Source organism: Sciurus vulgaris, assembly GCF_902686455.1.
Source record: "Sciurus vulgaris genome assembly, chromosome: 9".
NCBI classification, from domain to species: Eukaryota; Metazoa; Chordata; class Mammalia; order Rodentia; family Sciuridae; genus Sciurus; species Sciurus vulgaris.
This window is the reverse complement of record NC_136469.1, coordinates 72990326-73011122: the sequence shown is the minus strand read 5'-3', so window position 1 is coordinate 73011122 and position 20797 is coordinate 72990326. Positions and strand designations below refer to the sequence as shown.

The 20797-nt window shown below is 34.6% G+C and overlaps 1 protein-coding gene across 1 annotated transcript in view; it reads left to right on the top strand.

Moving 5' to 3' along the window:
• Nucleotides 1–3410: 3410 nt before the first annotated feature.
• Nucleotides 3411–20797, top strand: part of LOC306670093 (integrin-binding sialoprotein-like) — a 33574-nt gene continuing 16187 nt past the window's right edge. The window contains exon 1 of the mRNA XM_079154545.1: nt 3411–3622. Coding sequence (XP_079010671.1) covers nt 3580–3622 — 43 coding nt within the window. The 5' untranslated portion in view covers nt 3411–3579. The remainder of the gene's footprint in view (nt 3623–20797) is intronic.

Sequence of the window (20797 nt, the reverse complement as noted above, 5' to 3'; positions counted from 1 at the left end):
CAAAAAATAATAAATAAATAAATAAATAAATAAATAAATAAATAAAGAAAGAATAGCTCCCCTGTCATATTCATTCTCTCTCTCTCTCTCTCTCTCTCTCTCTCTCTCTCTCTCTCTCTCTCTCTCATTTTCTCTCTCTCTCACCCTGCGGGCAGACAGGGTGAGTTCCGGAATCTGGAGTGGTTTCTGGGTGCTTTCACTATGTACATGTATGATTACATGGATGGTATGAATCTACATCGTGTACAACCATAGAAACAAAAAGTTGTACCCCATTTGTGTACAATGAATCAAAATGCAGTCTATAAAAATGAAAAATTAAAAAAAAAAGGAAAAGAAAAAGAAAAAGTCAAGTTACTTTAAAAATACTACATTGAGGACATAATATCAAGTTTTCAGTTATATAAGAATTCTATGGAAGCAATGGGTTCCTGGAATGGGAATTAAAGTATGGATAAACCTAGTGCTGTCTACAAATGAATGATTATCTTTCAGAGATTTTCTCCTGGGTATTCATGGGCTCATCAGGGCATTTATGTAGAGCTACATAATGTAGAATTACATGATAGCACACAACTCATACCTGAATGTAGTGGATCTACCTAAATGGTAGTTAATGTATTTGTTTGTTGTAGAATATAATAGCTATTAACAAGTTTGATGAGAGAACATTTTCAAAAGATGAAATTGTTACAAAAGATGATGCAAACAATGATGACTTCTTGTAAAAGACCAAGACTCTGACTTCTCTGGCCAGGAGGTTTGATTTACTCATAGTGGTAGGTTACTGAGGTCCCCTTAGACGGGGTCAAGGTTTTACTCAAGAGGAGCCTTAGATTTCTATGGATTAAAGAACTACTTTAAAGAAGTTCATAAAGTGTGAAAGAGATGATCACTGACCAAATGCCAACTTTTAATGTAAAAGAAACTCTCTAAGGAATGTTAATTTCCAGGAGGACAGAATCATAGTGGGTCCAGTTGGATGTAAAATAAAACCCCAAATGATGATTTAAATTGAATTTTTGAGATCAAAATCAATTTTGAGATTAAAATCATTTAGCAAGATATCCAAGCATATTTGACAAATATAATTATTTAGATTTTGCATCATGGGTATGTAAGAGTTTACCTGATGAAAATGGGCTCAGAGGTTTAGTTACTTCTATGTCACTTCTGGGTTGGAATATTTAGGAATATGTCACCAGCAGAGATGAGGACTTCCTGAAGTATTTTTCCTCTGTTTTCCACAAATCAACCTTAAAATATAGCCAAAATCTCTTCATTTTTACATTAAATGCCAGCAAGAATATGAACTGCTACTATTTTAAATACATTTGATATAAAGCTAAAAGGCAAATTCCTGTAAGAGTTTAGATTAAAGTTTGTCTACCCTTACAAAATGGCTGACTTGTTATTGCTAATGTTGCTGTTGTCCCTCAAAGAGTTATAAACAAAGCTGGATTTACTCAACAGTTATGCTAAGGGTATATTTAGCAGCATGAACAAAGTGAAGACACTAAAATCTTTTTTTCTGAAAGGATGAACTATTTCAAATTTTAAAAAATGCATTGAAATAAATATAATGGAAAATCAGTTTGTTGATCTGTCTTACAATTATTTTATAACTGTAGGTTTTTAAATTTCATATGGGACGTCTTATCTGTTCAAGTAATCTATTACACACTTCTTTACTTTGGTTGCCATGAAGCACAGAGTTAATCTGAGTAGTTTCTCTTAATCTGAGTTTTAAAAAGGTTTATACTTTCCTGTACCACATCAAAACTATGATGAATGCTTTTTCAAAGAGTATCCTGGGAATTCACATGTGATGAGGGAGCAATTCAGAGGGTAGCCTAATGGGATATATGTGGAAGGCAGAATAAAGTTCTTGAGAAAAAGAGATTTGAGAATCCTCACACATAAGTAATTATTAAGAAAAGGAGAAGGAAATGAACATTTGCTGAATGCTTGCCATATGTCAGATATTGACAGTGGGTCATCAAAGCTCTTTGCTCTTCTACCTATGCTTACAGTGGCATATTTCCCAGCCTCCCTTGCCATTGAGTATGGCTAAGTGATTGAATTATAGCTGGTGGAAACAAAAGAGAAGTGACATTCCTCACATATCATTCTAGCTCTCCCCCAAATAAAGTCTCCCCTACATGATCCTCTCCTATTTTCCCATTTGATAGTTTGAATGCTTAAGGTTGGTGTGACATGGAGGTCATATGTTGAAGGTGTCAGAGTTCCATTCTTCTGACTATAGGGTAGTCTGCCTGTCTGGACTAGGATGGTATAGAGCACAGCTCTCAATCCTACCACCTGGCAGAAAAACCAAGATTGGAATTTTGTTTATTAAAGCACTAACATTAGGGTTTCTTCATCACAGTTTAATATTCTGCATTGATTTTCCTTGTGTGGACCCAACCACACACAAAACTTCCTACTTTAAAAACGTTTTTTTTTTTTTTTTATTTCAATCATCTCAGTAATTATAGAAAATAAACTAGAATCCTGTGTTAGTCAGCTTTTCTTTGTTATGACAAAAACAAAAGAACAAAAAAACAAACAAAAAAAAAAAACAAAAAACAGACCCGAGAGGCCTAAAGAGGAAATGTTTATTTTGGCTCATGGTTTCAGAGAATCAGCCCATGACAGGCTGATTCCATAACTCTGGGCCCAGGGTGAGGCAGAATATTATGGCAGAAGAAAATAGGAGAGGATCATGTAGGGGAGACTTTATTTGGGGGAGAGCTAGAATGATATGTGAGGAATGTCACTTCTCTTTTGTTTCCACCAGCTATAATTCAGCTCTCTCCCCTGGCTATTATGAACTGAGCAGCTTTCCTCCACCATACTCTTCTGTTCATAATAGCCAGGGAGAAAAAGAGAGAGAGAGAGAGAGAGAGAGAGAGAGAGAGAGAGAGAGAGAGAGAGAGAGAAAGAGAGAGAGAGAGAGAGAAACTGAGAGAGCAAGCAAGCTCAAGATGCCAGGGAAAAAAATGTAAACCCCAAATGTACCCCCAGTGACCAACTTCCTTCAACCATATCCTATCTTCATATAATTACCACCCAGTTGATCCATTCATGTGATTTAATTAACTGAATAGGTTACACTTCTCATAATTTCGCATAATTGAATCATTTCACCTCTGAATAGTCTTGCATTGTCTCACACATGAACTTTTGGAGGACACTTTACATCCAAACCATAAAATAAAATGCTTAAGTTACAGACTCAACAAAGTCTAATTTATATGTATATGTATACACACACACACACTGTACACATGCATTTTATACCCCATATTCATGTATATTATGAAATCTATGGCTACATTTGATAGATATTAATTTGGCATGACCTTAACTATTACATATCATTTAATTTTTTTGTCTGCAATGTGGGAGTTATTTTATAGATGATAAAACAGAGGCTCAAAAGTTCCAATTAATTTGCTTTGGGCCACTGAATTAGGACTTGACCCAAGTGTATCTAGTTCTAAGTATCTTTGCATGGGACAGCTGTAGCTGATATCTATTTTTGTCCCTGATGGCTTCCAGAGTGGTCTGCTTGAAATGCTCAGCTCTGTTATGAGAGTGTCGTGGTATGGAGTTCTTGGTGAGTTCCTTTGGTTATACAGCCTCTTATGCATTTCATTCATCCTTGTCCATTTTCTTTATACTGTGATTCTACTTAAGGTAGTCAACTAATAAAAATTTAAGTATTATATCAGTCAGTTATCTATGAATATAATAAAATACCTGAGGTTGAAAGGAAAGATGTCAAGTGAAGAAATGTTGTCAAAAGCATTGTTGGATGGTTCATTTAGACATCTTAGAAGACAGTTGTTAGTGTCGCTAGTGAGCCATGTCACAAAGAAGTTATGGACAAAGTTTTTATTTTAATCATTTTTATACCCCATCATTCATTTGGTACTATACCTGCTTCAGAGGAGATGCTGAAAACAATGGATGAGTAAATTTGAAAGAAACTTTGGATTGTACTTCCAAAGTATGCTGTTGCAGCCATTAAGTACCAAAGTAAGTCTCTAGCTTGCTTGTGTTATATAGCTAGAGAAGAAAATGTTTTCTTGGCAAATGGATAAAAGCTCTGACCAGAGAGAGATTTGAGATGGTGGATAAGAGGAAGGCTGCATTCCTAGTTGCTCTGTGGCTCAGGATTCTTACAGTGGGAGTACTGCTTCTCAGTGAGGTGAATGAAAGGGATTTCACTAAAATTCAACACTGGCAGTCAGAGTGTCTTAGAGACATAGAAATTTGGGTACATTGAGCAAAGAAGAAAGAATACACTGGAATCAAGCATATTGCAGCAGTGGCAGCAGTAACAAAAGTGGTTTACTGCAGAGGGGATTAATAACACAGAGAAAGGAACAATGGATAAATTTGGCATGAAAAATTCTATAGAACAGAAAAGCAATCTCAACTTAGCTGAACCAGAGGTTGCACTGCCAGCTGGTGTCTTAAAAGTTCTCTATTTCTGAACTGTGAGTGGAGAGCTGAGGCAGGAACCATCTTGAGGCAGACATGCTGCAGATTGCTGCTGTGGAGCTCATAGTGAATATTACCGTACTGTCTTGGCAAGCACGTACTGTGTGGCCTACGGTGTACCTAACAGAACATGAGTGAAACAGGCATGGAGCATATTGCACCCTGGAGGGAATTAAACCAGAAAAATGCAGGGGAGCCCAACTCACTTTTCCTTTGAGTCTGGCAGCTCACATGACCAGGTGAAGCAGGTCGGGAATCTGAACAAGTGGGTATGAATACACTCAGGGACTAAGTCCGGGAAGGCTGTGTTCATGGCAGCACTGCCCTATGGGTAGAATTCTTGGGAGGCTTCTGAGATCTGGACACCCAACAAAGAGTGACATCTGCCTGGTCCTATGGTTTGCTGATCTAATCTCTTCATAGCAGAGGCCAAAAAAAAATAAAAAAGCCTTTAAATCTTGACTAGATCTAAGCTCCAGCCTCTAGAACTCACTCATGGAAATCTGCAGCAGCCCCACCCTCAGAATGCATTGATCTTCCCATTCCATCCTACCTTATACTGATGAGAAGGGAAGGTGAGAGCTATTATGACTAGCTTCAGTCTTAGGGTCACTCCCGCTGGCAGTTTGGTGAGCAACTCTTGCCTTCCTCTCTCTCTCAGTACATAGCCCAAGAAGAAATGAAAAGGACACTTGGGCATAGACAGTGACCATTCATTCTTATCAAACTATTTTGACCACCTTAATGGAAGTAATTCTTTCATTTTTCATTAAAAATCTTTTTCCATTTTTCTTTTGTTTGTTTGTTTGTTGGTATTCTTGTGCTGATTGGTTTAGGGACATATTTATGTTATTTCTAATTTTCTCATTTTTAGCATTTTCTTAATGTAATACCTAGCCTGTCTTTCCTAATCCCTTGAGGGTTAGGGATTTTAGTTTATTTATTTTGATTTTGTTTTGTTTATTTATTTGTTTAGTTTTCTCCTTTCTTCTTCCACTAATGGCCAAATTCTCTTGTTTTCTCTTTTCCTCTCCATTTAACTTCCCCCTATTTTTCTCCTCTTTTTTTTAAAACCATCACCTGTTTCTTTTGCATTATTTATTCATATTTTGAACATCGTAAACTTTCTTCTAACTTCCTATCACATTTTCTTTTCTTTTATTGAACTGTATTCTTACCATCTTTTAGAACTGATTGGTTAATGTAATTCCTGCTCCCATGATTATGTTATTGCAATTATTACTGCTGGGAATGACATAGTTGACACCTTCTGTTTGTTTAATGCTAGATTTAGTTCATAGTTATTTATTGTTGTTGTTTATTGTGGCTAACCCCATCATTCCTGTTTATGTGTTAAAATTGGTGTTATAGATGTCATAGTAGGAATCAAGTATTTCTTTCAATCTTGTGTACTGTTTCCATCAGTTGTTACTATTGTTTTTTTTTTTTCTTCCTTCACTATGAGATGCTGGGAACTCACAGGGACACTACAAGTTCACAGGGTAGAGACTCTTCTGCTGAACTAATGACCAGGACCCAAATGGGAATGACTAGAGTTGGGTCCTCAGGTGCCACTATGGACATCCACTCCTACATAAAAGCAGAATGAGTTAACACAAGGCTCTGGCCACACCTAAGAGGGGTGTCAATCTATATCACTCTAGGACACTTTGGAAAGGGAAGACTGTGCCCTAAATATAACCACACATAAGCACAGAAGAGAAATCATCCCAACAAATGCATAAAACTCAACACAAGAATACAAGAAATATGAAGAAACAAGTCAACATGATGACTCTTAAAGTTTACCAGCAATTGACTCCAAAGATATTGAAGTGAATGAAATACCAGAGAAACAATTCAAAACAATGATATAAAGCAATCAATTAATTTCAAGAGATACCCCCCAAATTTAACAAATTAAGGAAGTCAGTTCAGGATATGAAGGAGAAATTCAATAAGGAGATAGTAATATTGAAAAAGAACCAAAAAGAAATCTTGGAAATGTGTTCAGTTGAAAGTCTTTCTAATATGATAAACCATGCTAAAGACAGAATCTCAGAGCGGGAAGACAAAATGGTCACCCTTGAACATTCAGAGTATTAAAGAAAATAAAATAAGTAACTATGATCAGAATATACAAGGACTCTGGGACATTAAGAGACCAAATTTAAGAATCAATGGAATTGAGGAGGGTAGTAAGATGCAGGCTAATTGAATGGATAAACTCGTCAAGGAAATAATAACAGAAAAATTTCTAAACCTTTAGGATGACACAGACATCCACATTTGGAAAGCATTCAGAACATTAAATAAATAAGATCAAAAAAGAACCTCATCAAGGCACATTATAATTAACAAGCCTAACATGCAGAAAAAAGATAGAATTTTAAAAGCCTCAAGAGAAAAACATAAGGTCACATTTAGAGGTAAACCAATCAGAATTACTTAGCATTTTCCAGCATGAACTCTAGAATGCAGGAGAGCTTGAAATGTTGTGTTTCAAGTCTGGAAAGAAAATGACAGTCAACCAAGATTGTTATATCTAATAAAGCTGTTGTACAAATTAAATAAGAAGTAAAAAACCTTCCAAGATGAGCAAGAAAATAAAAGAATTCTCACTACTAAGATGGAACCACAGAACTTACTTAAAGAAATACTCCACATAGAAGAAATAAAAACCAAAAACTCCAGAGCTCACAATGAAAAAATTTCACCTGAAGAGTAGCAAAGCAAACGAGAAATGAGACCAAATTAAATATGAACAATAATGAAATAGCAAGAATTAATAAACCTCTCTTTATAAAACATTGAATATAAATGATCTCAACTATTCAATTAAAAGGCACAGACTGGCAGAAATGGATTAAAAAATAAGAACCAAATCTCTCTCTATATATTTTTTATTTTGTAAGAGACTCACCCTTACAGGAAAACATAACCATAATTTAAAAGTGAAATATGGAAATTGATATACTGTGTGAAACAAGCAGAATTAGTCAAGTTCATATTAAACAAAGTAGACTTCAAAACCAAAGTTAATCAGAAGAGGCAAAGAAAGTCCTTCATATACATAAAGGGAACATTCAAACAAAAAGATATAACAATAGTAAATATTTATGTGCCAAACAGGGGTGCTATTAATTACATAAAATTACAGTGCTCAATTTGAAGCCTATGGTAGACCCCAGTGTAATAATACTGGAGAGTTCAATACATCTTTCTCACTAATAGGTCATCCAGACATGACTTTTTGGAATTAAAAAATATAAATCCGAAGTACCTAATAGACATCTATAGAATATCCATTCAACACTAGCTAAATACACTTATTCTCAGAAATTCATGGAATCTTTACCAAACTAGACCATAGATTAAGTCATAAAGTAACTCTTAGCAACTACAAAAAATGATATAATTCCTTACATCATATCTGATCATAATGGAATGAAACTAGAAATTAACACAAAAATACCCTACAGAAAGTATGTTAAAAAAAAGGAGATTGAACAATATACTTTTTTTTTAAGAGGAATGGGTGACAGAAGAAATGAGAGGAGAAAGTAAAAATTCTTAGAATCACACAAGAATACTGATACAACATATTGGAACCTCTGGTACACTATCAAGGCAGTTCTAAGAGTAAAGTTTCTAGCTATGAGTGCCTATATGAAGAAATCATAAACATCTCAAATAAACAATTTTATGATGCATATCAAGGTCCTTGAAAAATAACACCAATTTACAAACCAGAATGAAGGAAATAATTAAGGTCAGAAGTGAAATAACTGAAATTGAGAATAAAAAAAATATGAAGGATCAATAAAACAAAGAGTAACAAAGATAGACAAGATTGATAAACCCTTAGCTAAACTAATAAAGAGAAAAAGAAAGAAGACCCAAATTAATAAAATTGGAGATGAAGAAGGAGAAATCTCTACAGACCTCAAAGAAATTCAGAGGATCATTAAGAGCTACTTTGAAAACTTATATTCCAATGAATTGGAAAACTTTGTAGAAGACGATATATTTCTAGACACACATGATCTGCCAAAATTGCATCAAGAGGACATAGAAAACCTAAACAGATCAACCAATAGCAATGAGATAGGAGTGATAAAAAACTTTTCAAGAAAAGCCCAGGACCAGATGGATTCTCAGCTGATTTCTATCAAACTTTTAAAGAAGAACTAATTCCAATGTTCCTCAAATTATTTCATGAAAAAATAAGGGATGGGACACTTTCAAATATGTCCTATGAGTATCACACTCATATCAACCAGATAAAGACAGAAAAAGAAAACTACAGATTGATTCCTGATGAATTCAGATGCAAAAATACTTAATAAAATATTAGCAAATTGTGTTCAATAATATATTAAGAAGATTGTACACCATGACCAAGTTGGTTTTATCCCAACTTGCTAGGATGGTTTTATATACACAAATCAACATATATAAGTCCAACACATTAATAGAATTATGGACAAAATTTACTTAGTCATCTAAATGGACACAGAGAAGGCCTTTGGCAAAATTCATCACTCATTCATGATAAAAACATGGAAGAAACTAGGGATAGATGGAACCTACCTCAAAATCATAAAGACTGCATATGAAAAACCCAAAGCCAACCTCTTAGTAAATGGAGAAAAACTGAAAGTATTTCCTTTAAAATCTGGAAGAAGACAAGGATGTCTACTCTTGCCAATCCTAGTTATCATAGTACAAGAGAGTCAACTCAGAGCATTTTAGGCAAGAGAAGCAAATAAAAGGGATAAACACAGGAAAGGGAGAAGTCAAATTATCACTGTTTGTGGAAGATTTGATCCTATAATTAGAAGATTCAAGAAAATCTAACAAAAACTTCTAGAGCTAATAAACAAATTCAGTAAAGAGCAGATCACATAATCATTGTAGAAAAATCAATAGCTCTCCTATATACCAACAATGAATCTGCTGAAAAAGAAATCAGTAATACAATTCCATTCACAATAGCCTGAAAATACCTAGGAATGAATCTAACCCAGGAGATGATAGACCTCTACAGTCAAAACTATGTAACATCGAAGACAAAAACTGAAGAACTTAGACTATGCAAGATCTCCCATGTTCATGAATAGGCAGAATTAATGTTATTAAAATGACCATACTACAAAATTCAATATAGAGATTCAATGCAATCTCCATCAAAATATCAATGGCATTTTTCACAGAACTAGCAAAAACAGTCCCAAAATTTATCCAGAAGAATAAAAAACCAGAATAGCTAAAGAAAATGTAAGCCAAAGAAGCAATGCTAGAGGCATCAAAATGCCTGACTTGAAATTATACTACAGAGCTATATAACAAAAACTGCATGTTCCTGGCATAAAGAGTTACTTATATCAGTGTTACAGAATAGAAGACAGAGTCGAACCCACACAGTACAGTAATCTGATCCTTGACAAAGATACCAAAAATGTACTTTGGAAAAAAGATAGTTTCTTAAATAAATAATGCTGGGAAAGCATTATTTGAACAATGAGACTAGATCCTTATCTCTCACCCTGCATGAAAGTCAACACAAAATGAATAAAAACCATAGAATTAGACCAGAAACTGTGCAATTCCATGTAGGTGGAACACTCCAACACAAAGTAGAAGGCAATAACTTTCTCAATTGAACCCCTCAGCTCAGGAAATAATGCAAGCATTAACATATGGAATGGAATCAAATTAAAAACCTTCTGCACAGTGAAGTAAATAATTAATAATGTGAAGAGAGAACCTACAGAGGGGAAGAAAATCTTTGCTAGCTACTGCTCTGAAAGAAAATGAATATCTAGAATATAGAAAGAATTTAAAAAATGTAAAACCAAAGAAACAAATAACCTGATTAATGAGTAAATGAATTAAACAGACATTTCTCAAAAGAAGAAATACAAAATGGTCAACACATATATGAAAAATAGTTCAACATCATTAGCAATTAGGGAAATGCAAATCAAAGCTACACTGAGATTTCATCTCACTCCATTCAAAATAGCAGTCATCAACAATTAAAAACAATAACAAATGCAAGAGAGGATGTGTAGAAAAATGAACACTTTTACACTGCTGGTGGGATTGTAAATTAGTACTATGGAAATCACCATGGATGTATTCCTCAAAAGTCTAGGAATGGAACCACCATATGACCCAGATTTACCGTTCCTTGGTATTTATCCTAAAGAAGTAGTCATCATACTATAGTGATACATGCATACCCATGTTCATAGCAACCCAATTCACAATAGCCAAACCACAGAACCATCTTAGATGTTCATCAAAGGTTGAATGGATAAAGAAAATGTGATAGATATAGATATAGATATTCAGCCATGTGTGTGTTGTGTGTGTGTGTGTGTGTGTGTGTTATTCAACCATAAAGAAAAATGAACTTATATCATTTGTAGGAAAATGGATGGAACTGGAGACCACTCTTTTAAACAAAATAAACCAAACTCAGAAGGTTAAGAGTTGTGCGTTTTCTCTCACATGTTGAAGCTAGAGAGGAAAAGGGAAAAGAAAGGTGGGGTGGGGTGGGCTTGTGAAAGTAGAAGGGGGATCAGTAGAGCAGAGGAAAGGGTCTAAGGAGAAAGGAGGAGAGGGGGAGGGGAAATACTGGGGAATGATATTGGCCAAGTTATGTTATATTGTGTATGTATACAAATATGTAACAAAAAAACCCACAATAATGCACAACTGCAATGCACCAACAAAAAATGTTCAAAAAGTAACAACAACAACAACAACAACAAAACTTCCAAAACCACCGAAGGTAGGCAGCAGATGTTTTCAAGGGAAAAAGACAACCATTTAGTTTCCCTTTTCTCAGTTGAGTCTTCTTTACTCCTTTTTACCTACAGAAACTGTGCTCTATCAGTAGGAAAAATGCTGAAAAGTATTAATGAAACCACCATATCATTTAAAATTTAACTCTCATTATTTGACTTCATTCCTAGGTGCCCTGTGGGTTATTGCAGTAGTCAAAGTAGAAAATGTTGTTACTGTTTAAAGATTAAAATACTATTGTTTCAGACCAATGTATTAATATGATAACAATGCAAGTTGAGGAATTTATAGATTTGAAAGCAAATCCTTGCTAATTCCTTCTAACATTACTAAATAGTCACAGCTATTAACTTCATCTGTATAGAAGAAACAACTAAAAGCAAAAATACCATTTAGTATAACTCTTAAAACAGTTGGGGTTTGGGAATTTTTATCCAATACTCCCTTCTGCCCACAGTTTTTATATTGGTCACAGTAATTAGAACTATCTTTAAAGTTTGGGAAGAATAAAAGACATTTAAAAGAAATACAGAGTAGATTGTTATCTAGAAAATGCAACTTATTGTTTTGCTTTAGTCATGGGATATCTTTATACATTCTGCTTTGGGAAACAACACCTCTCATTTTTCTCAAAATTTCACTAAAAACTGTGTTGCTTTGAAAACTAAATGTGCCATTTCCAACAATTTCAATTTCTTTTCCCGTTCTGTCATGAGTGAGAAACAATCTTGTGAGTAATGAACTACCTTATCACTTTGGAGTTGATGCCTTCACTGACTGAGTAGATGTATAGGATGAACGTTTCATAATGCAATGAGAGGTCTTTACATCATGATCAAGGTATTGGCTAAAACATACTATTTATGATATGATTTTTATAAAGAGTAAATTGTAGTTATGGACATACAGAGATTAATTCATGAGCGTTTCAAATATCCTCTTCATTTCTTATAAAGTGAATGTAAAGTGAGCTCAACGGTAAGCCCAGTTATAAATTAAATAAAATAGTTAAGTCAAAACTGGAAACTGGAATGATGAATCAGTGGCAATGGAATGGTATTTGTTAGCAAGGATAGGTTTTGAAACTTTTTGATCTTTCTTTTTTCGAATTTTGGAACAAAGGGCTATTGTGTTAACCACCCTCATCTTTCTTAAAATAAAAATTTTATTTAGAAAATGAATAGAGGGATTTGTTTCTCTCACTAGTGTCACAGAGAGTATACTCGGGTTCTATATTTTCCAGTGTCTTCCTTCTGATTAGGCACAGTGAGCTATGTGGTTTCTTCTTTAGATTCATCTTTTCCTGCCACCAATTTGGTTCCCACTTGCATTGCCCCAGCTGTTAATTGTCTTATACTTCTTCTCCAAGGGCCCCTGAGCTGGACCATGGTTCCCTTATAATCTAATGTCTCATTTGATATGTTTTGATGTGTTCATTTGCAGTCCTTTAATTTTGATTTTTCTCAAATAATCTATTTTGTGTGTGTGTGTGTGTGTGTGTGAGGATCCTCTCTGATCTTGAATAGTATATACTTCTCATTTTAAAACATCCAACTCCACAGGAAACTTCTCTCTCATGGTGGCCAACACTCCTTCCACCACAAAGACCAATTCTGGTCTCTCAAGGGCTGCGGCTTCTCACTGTTTGATACAGTAGAACTAACAGACGCAAGGACTCTGCCAGTTTACCTTAATAAGGTCTGAACTTGAATATGGAGCAGAGCTTTTGAGCTATTACAGGAAAACATAATTACAAGGAGGACTTGGCTCTGGTTTTGAATCAGCCTGAAATTGTAGGCAAATTCCTTGACCCCCACCCTGGATGGAAAGCCACAAGACTAAGAAGGGAGGACATCATCTCCTGATGCCAACTCATCAGATTTAAAGAAAATAGGAATTCTGTTTTAAAATACCTTCTAACTTTTTAGAATTAAATCAAATATCTTGGTATTTTAATGGGTTCTCTGGTCTACCATCACTTAGTTGTATTTACTATCACCTTTCTCTGTGGAATGCTGAATCTGGTTTAAACAGACTATTTAATTTGATTTTATATATCTGTCAAGGAACTACTATTTTTAAAATTTTACATATTTCTATCTAGAAAGGAAATATACATTTTTCAAATGTAGATTATTCTTCTGTAAAGAAGATTTTACCAGGTATCAGGTGAAAATAGGCGTTTCAACATTTTTGATGGTGTTGGCGTTGATAATGACAAAGTTCCTGTTTTCCAGAACTGTTAAATTTCTTGCTGGATCTGATTTCTCTTATTTCTGATATTGGCCTACCATTTAACTAATCATCACTTTCTTCCTCTGTACTTTATTTTAAACTGTCTAAATATTTTTATATATATTTTAAAGATTGAGAAAAGGCATGCAGTTTCATCCTTTGCACAGAACATGACTGTGCCTGGAGTCTACAAAGGCATAGCTAATCATAAAACTTCCAAAGGAGCATATTTTTAAGTATTTAAAAGTTGTAAATCTAAATAATTGATATATTAATTTTTAAAGTGGTTTAGGAATAAGTGGAGGACAGAATTTTGGTCCTGAGCTCAAATTCTGGTGTATTAAGAAGACCTTGTCCTTGGTAACAAAGGTTAGATACTGCTACAGGAAATAAGCCATTCAGTCAGGTACCAAATACCTAAGAAATTCTTTCTGTATGTGGAGTACCATGACAGCAAGACAGTTATTTGGGAACAGAGAAAAGTGACTAGAAAATGCCAAAAATTTCCCTAAAACTAAAAATTTTTAGAACAGAGGGTCTTTGTGAAGAACCAGGTAGGAAAAACAATCACATGCAGGACAATGAAACTTATATAGTGAGACTGTTCTTCCAAAAGGAAGAAATGTGCTTGGAATGCACCAGATCACGGGTATTCCAATGTGTCACATTGGACACATTCAAGTAGAAAATACCCAATAAATGTCCATTGAGTGACCAGCTGACCTCAAATGTCCAAGTAGTGTTGTAACCTTTATGGTTGTTGCAATAGAATGAGCCATATCATAAAATTGCAACAAGACCGTAAGTAAAGACTGACAGTGATTTTTTTTTTTTTTTGTGGGATCACAAACTATTATTATTGTGAATTATTGCAGAAGGCCCAAGGTAGTGGGAAACAGAAGTAATACCAAAAATATAACCCAGCTAGTAACTAAAAAACTATATTTGTCAATTGTGGAATCTCTGAAATGATTGTTTCTGAGAACAGATTTCTCAGTTCTTCACCAAAGAATGTGCTGATTTGATAAAAACATTACGCGTTTTAACAAAACAAAATGAACACTCTTGAGACTTCAGCTTATTCTATAAGGTAACTGAACAATCAGATAATATCCTGACTCTTTCCAGGAAAATCCACAGGGTTAAAGAAAATTATTGCAAGAAAAACAGCTCAAAATTATCCCTCAGTTTGACCGTATGTAGAAAAAGTTCTATGTGTGTGTGTTCTTCTTCACTATGACTGGGTAGAATAGAGTAGGAATCCATGTTTTCTAGAAGACTGCCTAAGTGCACCAATAAACGTTACTATTTGTTACTCGTGCTATGTCCCTGAATAAGTGGTAGTCTCCATTTTCTCAATAAGAAGATTACCATGGAAGTTACTTGACTAACTTGAATGTAGAAAGTTTCAAGAATATACATTGTTTTTAAAATTTTTGTTCATTGCTGAAGAATAATCATTAAGATTAATTTTTGTTTTGTTTACAACCTAAAATATCCTACTGGAAAGACAAATTGTTCTCTACTGTCAGGGAGAGTATTGCAACCAAAGTTCAAGAAATCACATAAGTTTACCAAAATTTAGATATGTCGAAATGCTAACATGGATGATATTCAACACACTCCTTCATCATTTCATATGCTTTCTATAATGTCTTACTTTTACTCAGCATACCGTATGCTCAATATATCTGTTTATTGTATTTATAACAGTATGTCTCACCATCAAACTACATAGAGAACATTTCCATCACAATATGTCCCCAGAGACTAAAGCAAAGCATGTAATGACACATGGTAGACAGTCAATAAGTGTATATTGAAGGAATAAAAATGCATGAGAAATAGGTCTTGAAATTATCTATTCTGGAAGCACTACTTCTTTAGCTTAATGGTCCCTGAAGAAGTTTGTGATGGAAGTATTAAATGCTTCACCTCTAATTATTGTCAAAAAATGTTCCCAGGAAAAATAATTTCAAATGACACACTTGTCAGTGGCAAAATCACAGACATATTTGACTAGCTTTTGGTCTTCAGAATTTGGGATATACAAACAAACTAACAATCAAACCAACTATTAAAGAGTGAAAAACAGCAGATTCGCCCTCTTAGACCTGTTTGGTGGTTGAAAGGATAAGAATCCAGAGATTTGGCTTTAGCTGTTAAATTGTTCAATATAAAGGAAGTCAGCAAGTGTCCCATGATATGTGAGAGAATTCACAAGTCAGGTTCCTTTTCCTTGAAGAAAAAATTTTAGGGAGAAACCTCTTAACACATTAAAATGTATATTGCACATTCTAAAATGGCATTTCTATTTTCAGAGGGAGTCATTTATCCTAATCTTTTTGTTAAGAGGCTCATATTGAATCAAATGAGAGTAAGCCCCTTGCTGTGAACTGAATATTTGTGTCCCTTCAAAATTCAGATTCTGAAACTCTCAATCTCAATGTGATGGTATTTGAAGGTGAAATCTTTTGGAAGGAATTAGGATTATTGATTAAGTCACAAGGGTGGAGCCTTTATGATGGGATTGGTGACCTTGTAAAATGAGGAAGAGACTCAAGTTCTATTTCCACCATGTGTGGATCTATCAGACATTGGCTTCGCAGGCACCTTGATTTCAGATATCTAACCTCCAGAACTGTTAGAAATAAAGTTTGTTGTTTAAGCCACTCAGCTTTTAGTGTTCTTCTATGGCAGCCCAACTGGTTAAGACATGCCTGAAGATAAATCTGGTAGGTAAGGGAGGCATAAAAATATTTAAAAGTGAGTTTTCAGTTTGTCGGCTAACAATATAATACCTATCCTGAAGAAATTCTGAGAAGCTTAAAACAGCAGATTCATTATAATATCTTCATTTTACAAATACAGTAGTCCCCCTTTATCCTTGGGGAATATGTTCCAACAACCCCAGTGGATACATCAAATCATGACTAACACAAGACCCTATATACTATATTTTTCCTATATATATTAACTATGATAAAGTTTAATTTGTTAATTAGGCACAGTAAGGGAATAACAATAATAATTAATAATAAGACAATTATAACAATACAGTGTAATAAAAGTTATGTGAATATTCTCTCTCCTTCAAAGTATCTTTTTTCTTAGAAGACTAGTGATTCTTTTTAAAAATAAATAGCTTAATATTATTAAAACCTTAGTTTTCATCTTTTTTGTGCTAATTTTTGACATCCAACCCTGAAGGACTATGTCCACTTTTTTCACAAGATTCCATTTTTTAAAATTATAATTATACACTCATAATAGTGGTACACATTATTGTATTTCACCGTGGCATTTCCATACATTCATGTTTTGTGTGTTGATTATATCCACTCTCCCTAATGCAGTCTCCTGCCCTCCCCTCTCCCCCTTCCCTAATAGTCTATCTTCTATATTTAGGCCATCTTTTTTGTTGTTGTCCATGCTTGTTTTGTTTATTTGCTTGTTTGTTTCCACTATTGGAGAAACATGATGCTTATCTTTCTGTGTCTGGCTAATTACCCTTAGCACGATAACCTTAAGTTCCATCCATTTTCCTGCAAATGACAAGATTTTTTTTTTTTTTTGTATTTTGTATTTGTTCTTTTTAGTCATGCATGACAGTAGGGCATATTTTGACATATATACAGAGTATAACTTCCCACTCTTGATATTGTACATGATGTAGAGTTACACTGGTCCTGTATTCATATATGAACAAGGGAATATATGTCTTTGCTATTCATTCTACTGTCTTTGCTATTCCCATCTCCCTTCCCTTCCCTTCATTTCCTTTAGTCTAATCCAATGATCTTCTTGTATCCCCACTCCCTGCCATTGTGTGTTAGCATCCACATATTACCATATCCATCCATTTACTAGTAAATGCCATAATTTCATTCTTCTTTATGGTTGAGTAATATTCCATTGTGTATATGTTCCACATTTTCTTTATCCATTCATCTGTTGAAGGGCACCTAGTTCGATTCTATAATGTTGCTATTGTGAAATGAGCTGCTATAAACATTGATGTGATCGCAAAATGACATGATTTTGCTTTTCTTTATGGATAAATAAAACTCTATTATGTATATAAGTCATATATATTTTAATCCCTTTATCTTTTGCTGGGCATCTAGGCTGATTCCATATCTTGGCCATCATGAAGGGTGCCACAGTTAATATGGGTTCGCAGCCTTATCTTTTGTGTGCTGACTTCATTTCCTTAAGGCATATATACAGGAGAGATGTAGCTGGATCACACAGGCATCCTATTTTAGTTTTTAAAGGAACTTCCATACTGTTTTCCATAGTCACTGTACTAATTTATATTCCCAGGAACAGGGTATAAGGGTTCCTTTTCCTCTACCGCCTCTCCAGAATTTTTTTTTTTTGGTTTGTTTGTTTTTATAATAGCCATTCTGACTGGGGTGAGATGAAATCTCAGTGAAGTATTTATTTCTGTGATGGCTAAAGATATTGAGCATTTTTTCATACATGTATTGTCATTATACTTCTTCTCTTGAGAAGTGTCTGTTCAGATCATTTGCTCGTTTTTTAATTGGATTGCTTTCTTTTGTTGTTAACTTTTTTGAATTCTTTATATATTCTGGATATTAATCATCTGTCATATGAATAGCCAGCAAAGATTTTTGTCAATCTGTATGTTGTCTCTTTATTCTATGGATTGTTTTCTTTGCTTGCACAAACTTTTTTATTTGGTGTAATTTTGTCCATTTTTGCTTTTGTTGCCTGAACTATTGAGGTCCTACACAGGAAATTGTTGTGTATACCAATAAATTATAGGCTTTCACTTATATTTTCCTGTAGTAGTTTCAAAATTTCAGATCTTATATTAATTTCTTTGATCTATTTTGTCAAATTATTTTACTATAGTATACTCATCCTCCTTCTTGTGGTGATAGGAGATGAAGCAATGCCTATAAGATGAGACAAAGTAAGATGAATGAGTTAGGCCTTGTGACTTGCATTAGGTCACTGTGTAAAGGTTACTTGAACTCAAGCACTGCCCTGGTGTGATACCCTATCTGACAATAAAGATGCTACTAAGTACTAATAAGCATGAAGCATATACAGTATGAATCCACTGGATAAAGGGATGATTTGTGTCCTGAGTATGGAGGAGTAATACAGTATTAGATTTCATCATGTAATCAGAATGGCATACAATTTAAAACTTATGAATTTTTTTCTGAAATTTTTCATTTGATATTTTCAGAATATGGTTGACTGTGAGCAATTGGAACCATAAAAAGCAAAACTGCATATGGTGTTTGGGGGCTAGTGTAAACTTTTATTCTATTTCTTGTAGCAAAATACAATATTAATAGACCATCTGTTCTCAAAGAAAACAATATTGTTTCATTGGACAAAAATCCTGGTTCTTGGTAGATAACCTTAGATACTACAATGGTTTGTGGCCCACCAAAGTTCTAGCCTATGTACCATGATCTTATTCCTTCATGTCTAATTTCTGTCTTGGTAAAGTCTTTAAATTAAATTTAATTTTACTCCATACCAGAATGATAATGAAAAAATAAAGACTGAGAAAACACTGTGATAGTCTTTCATTTACTCATTGTTACTTGGGCATTATTTCACAAATATTTATTGAGTATATGCCCTGTATCAGACACTGTGCTTAGTGGCTTTAGATTTAACAATAAATAAGACCTTGTCCTATCCTCAACACTCAATTTATCCAGAGGGCATGAAATAAGCAACCATCCCCTGTAGACAGGGATTGGTACTATCATAGAAATGCTATGGAAATATGTAGAAGAGTTATTCTACATAGCCATGCTTGGGGAGGGAATCAGGTCAGGCTTTCTTCAGGAAAGGACTTCAGAACTGAGTCTTGAATGACAGTTCAGTTAGACAAATGTAGCATGTGCAAAGATTCTGAGGGAAAAGACATGGGGTTCAGGGAAACAAATGAACTAGTTTTTTGACTGACTGGGCTTACTGTGAAGAATGAATGGGGTGGTATTTTAGGAAGTATACTTTGGCCACAGGGTGAAAAACAGATTGGAGGTAAGATGGTAAAGAGATTATCATATGTAATCCAGGGGAGGCAAAAGTGCATAAAGTAGGTGACAGTGGTAGTGGGAAGGGTTGAAGTTAGGTTTGAGGGGTATAGGATTGCCAGGATTTGACAGCCCTGCATTAAGGTGGGAGGTGTAAAGTCCAGTCAGATGATAATAAAGATGACATCCATGTTTCTAGCTTGAGTAATGGGACAAAGAACACAGGAGGAAAGGCAGTTGGAAGGTTGAGGTAATTGGAACTTCCAAATGGAGACTTTTATGGGATATTTGATGTATGACCCCTAAGCAAAGGAAAATCTGTATTAAAATAAAGATATGTCATTGAAGCCATGGAATAAAAGATATCACCAAAGAAAACACAGAATGAAAAGAAGTGATGGAGATGCACACCCTGGAAAAGCAGACATCCAAAAGATGGGTAGAGAAAGAGTAGCAGAGAAGGCAATTGAACAGAAAGTAGAGAGGAAAGAGAAAAACCTGACAAAGCAGTACCATGCGTGTGGTTGAACCGTAGAGGTTTTGAGAGAACAGGACATAGTGGCATCAACTGCAATAGAAACCATGTAAGAAACTAAATAAAAAGTGTCTATTCCAGTTTGCAAACAGGAAGTCATTGGTTAATAAGAAAGAAGTCATTATTAGTAAACTTTGAGAGTGTGGAGGCGAAAGTCATCTTGCAGTAGGTTGAAAAGTGAGTAGATGGTAAAGAAATTGAGCCATCAGATATGGGCAACTTTCATGAAATTTGGCTGTGAAGAGGAAGAGATGTATGAATGTCTAGGCAGGAATATGTCCATACATAAGAGTTTTTCTTTCTTTTATGGAAAAGCCTTGAAAATTAAATGATAATGAAAGAGAGCCTCTAGGGAGAAACTGGTGATAGAGTGGGGAGAGAAAGGATCTGGGAAAGCTGCAAATAAATCCAAGAGTTAACCTTCATTCACTCACACATAATCTTGAATAATGAAGATTTAGTGGGAGAGACAAATTCAGGAGTTTTCTCTTGGAGACAGGGGCCACATCAAAGAGAAGAGTCTACCAGTCCTCTGCCTTTGCATCTACCATCTGCAAATAGCATTTATGTCAACCTTTGACTTTTTTTTAAGAAAGGGCAAGGAATCAATTGACACATCTCAATAATGTTCACCTGATGTCAAATTCTATGAGAACTTCCAATC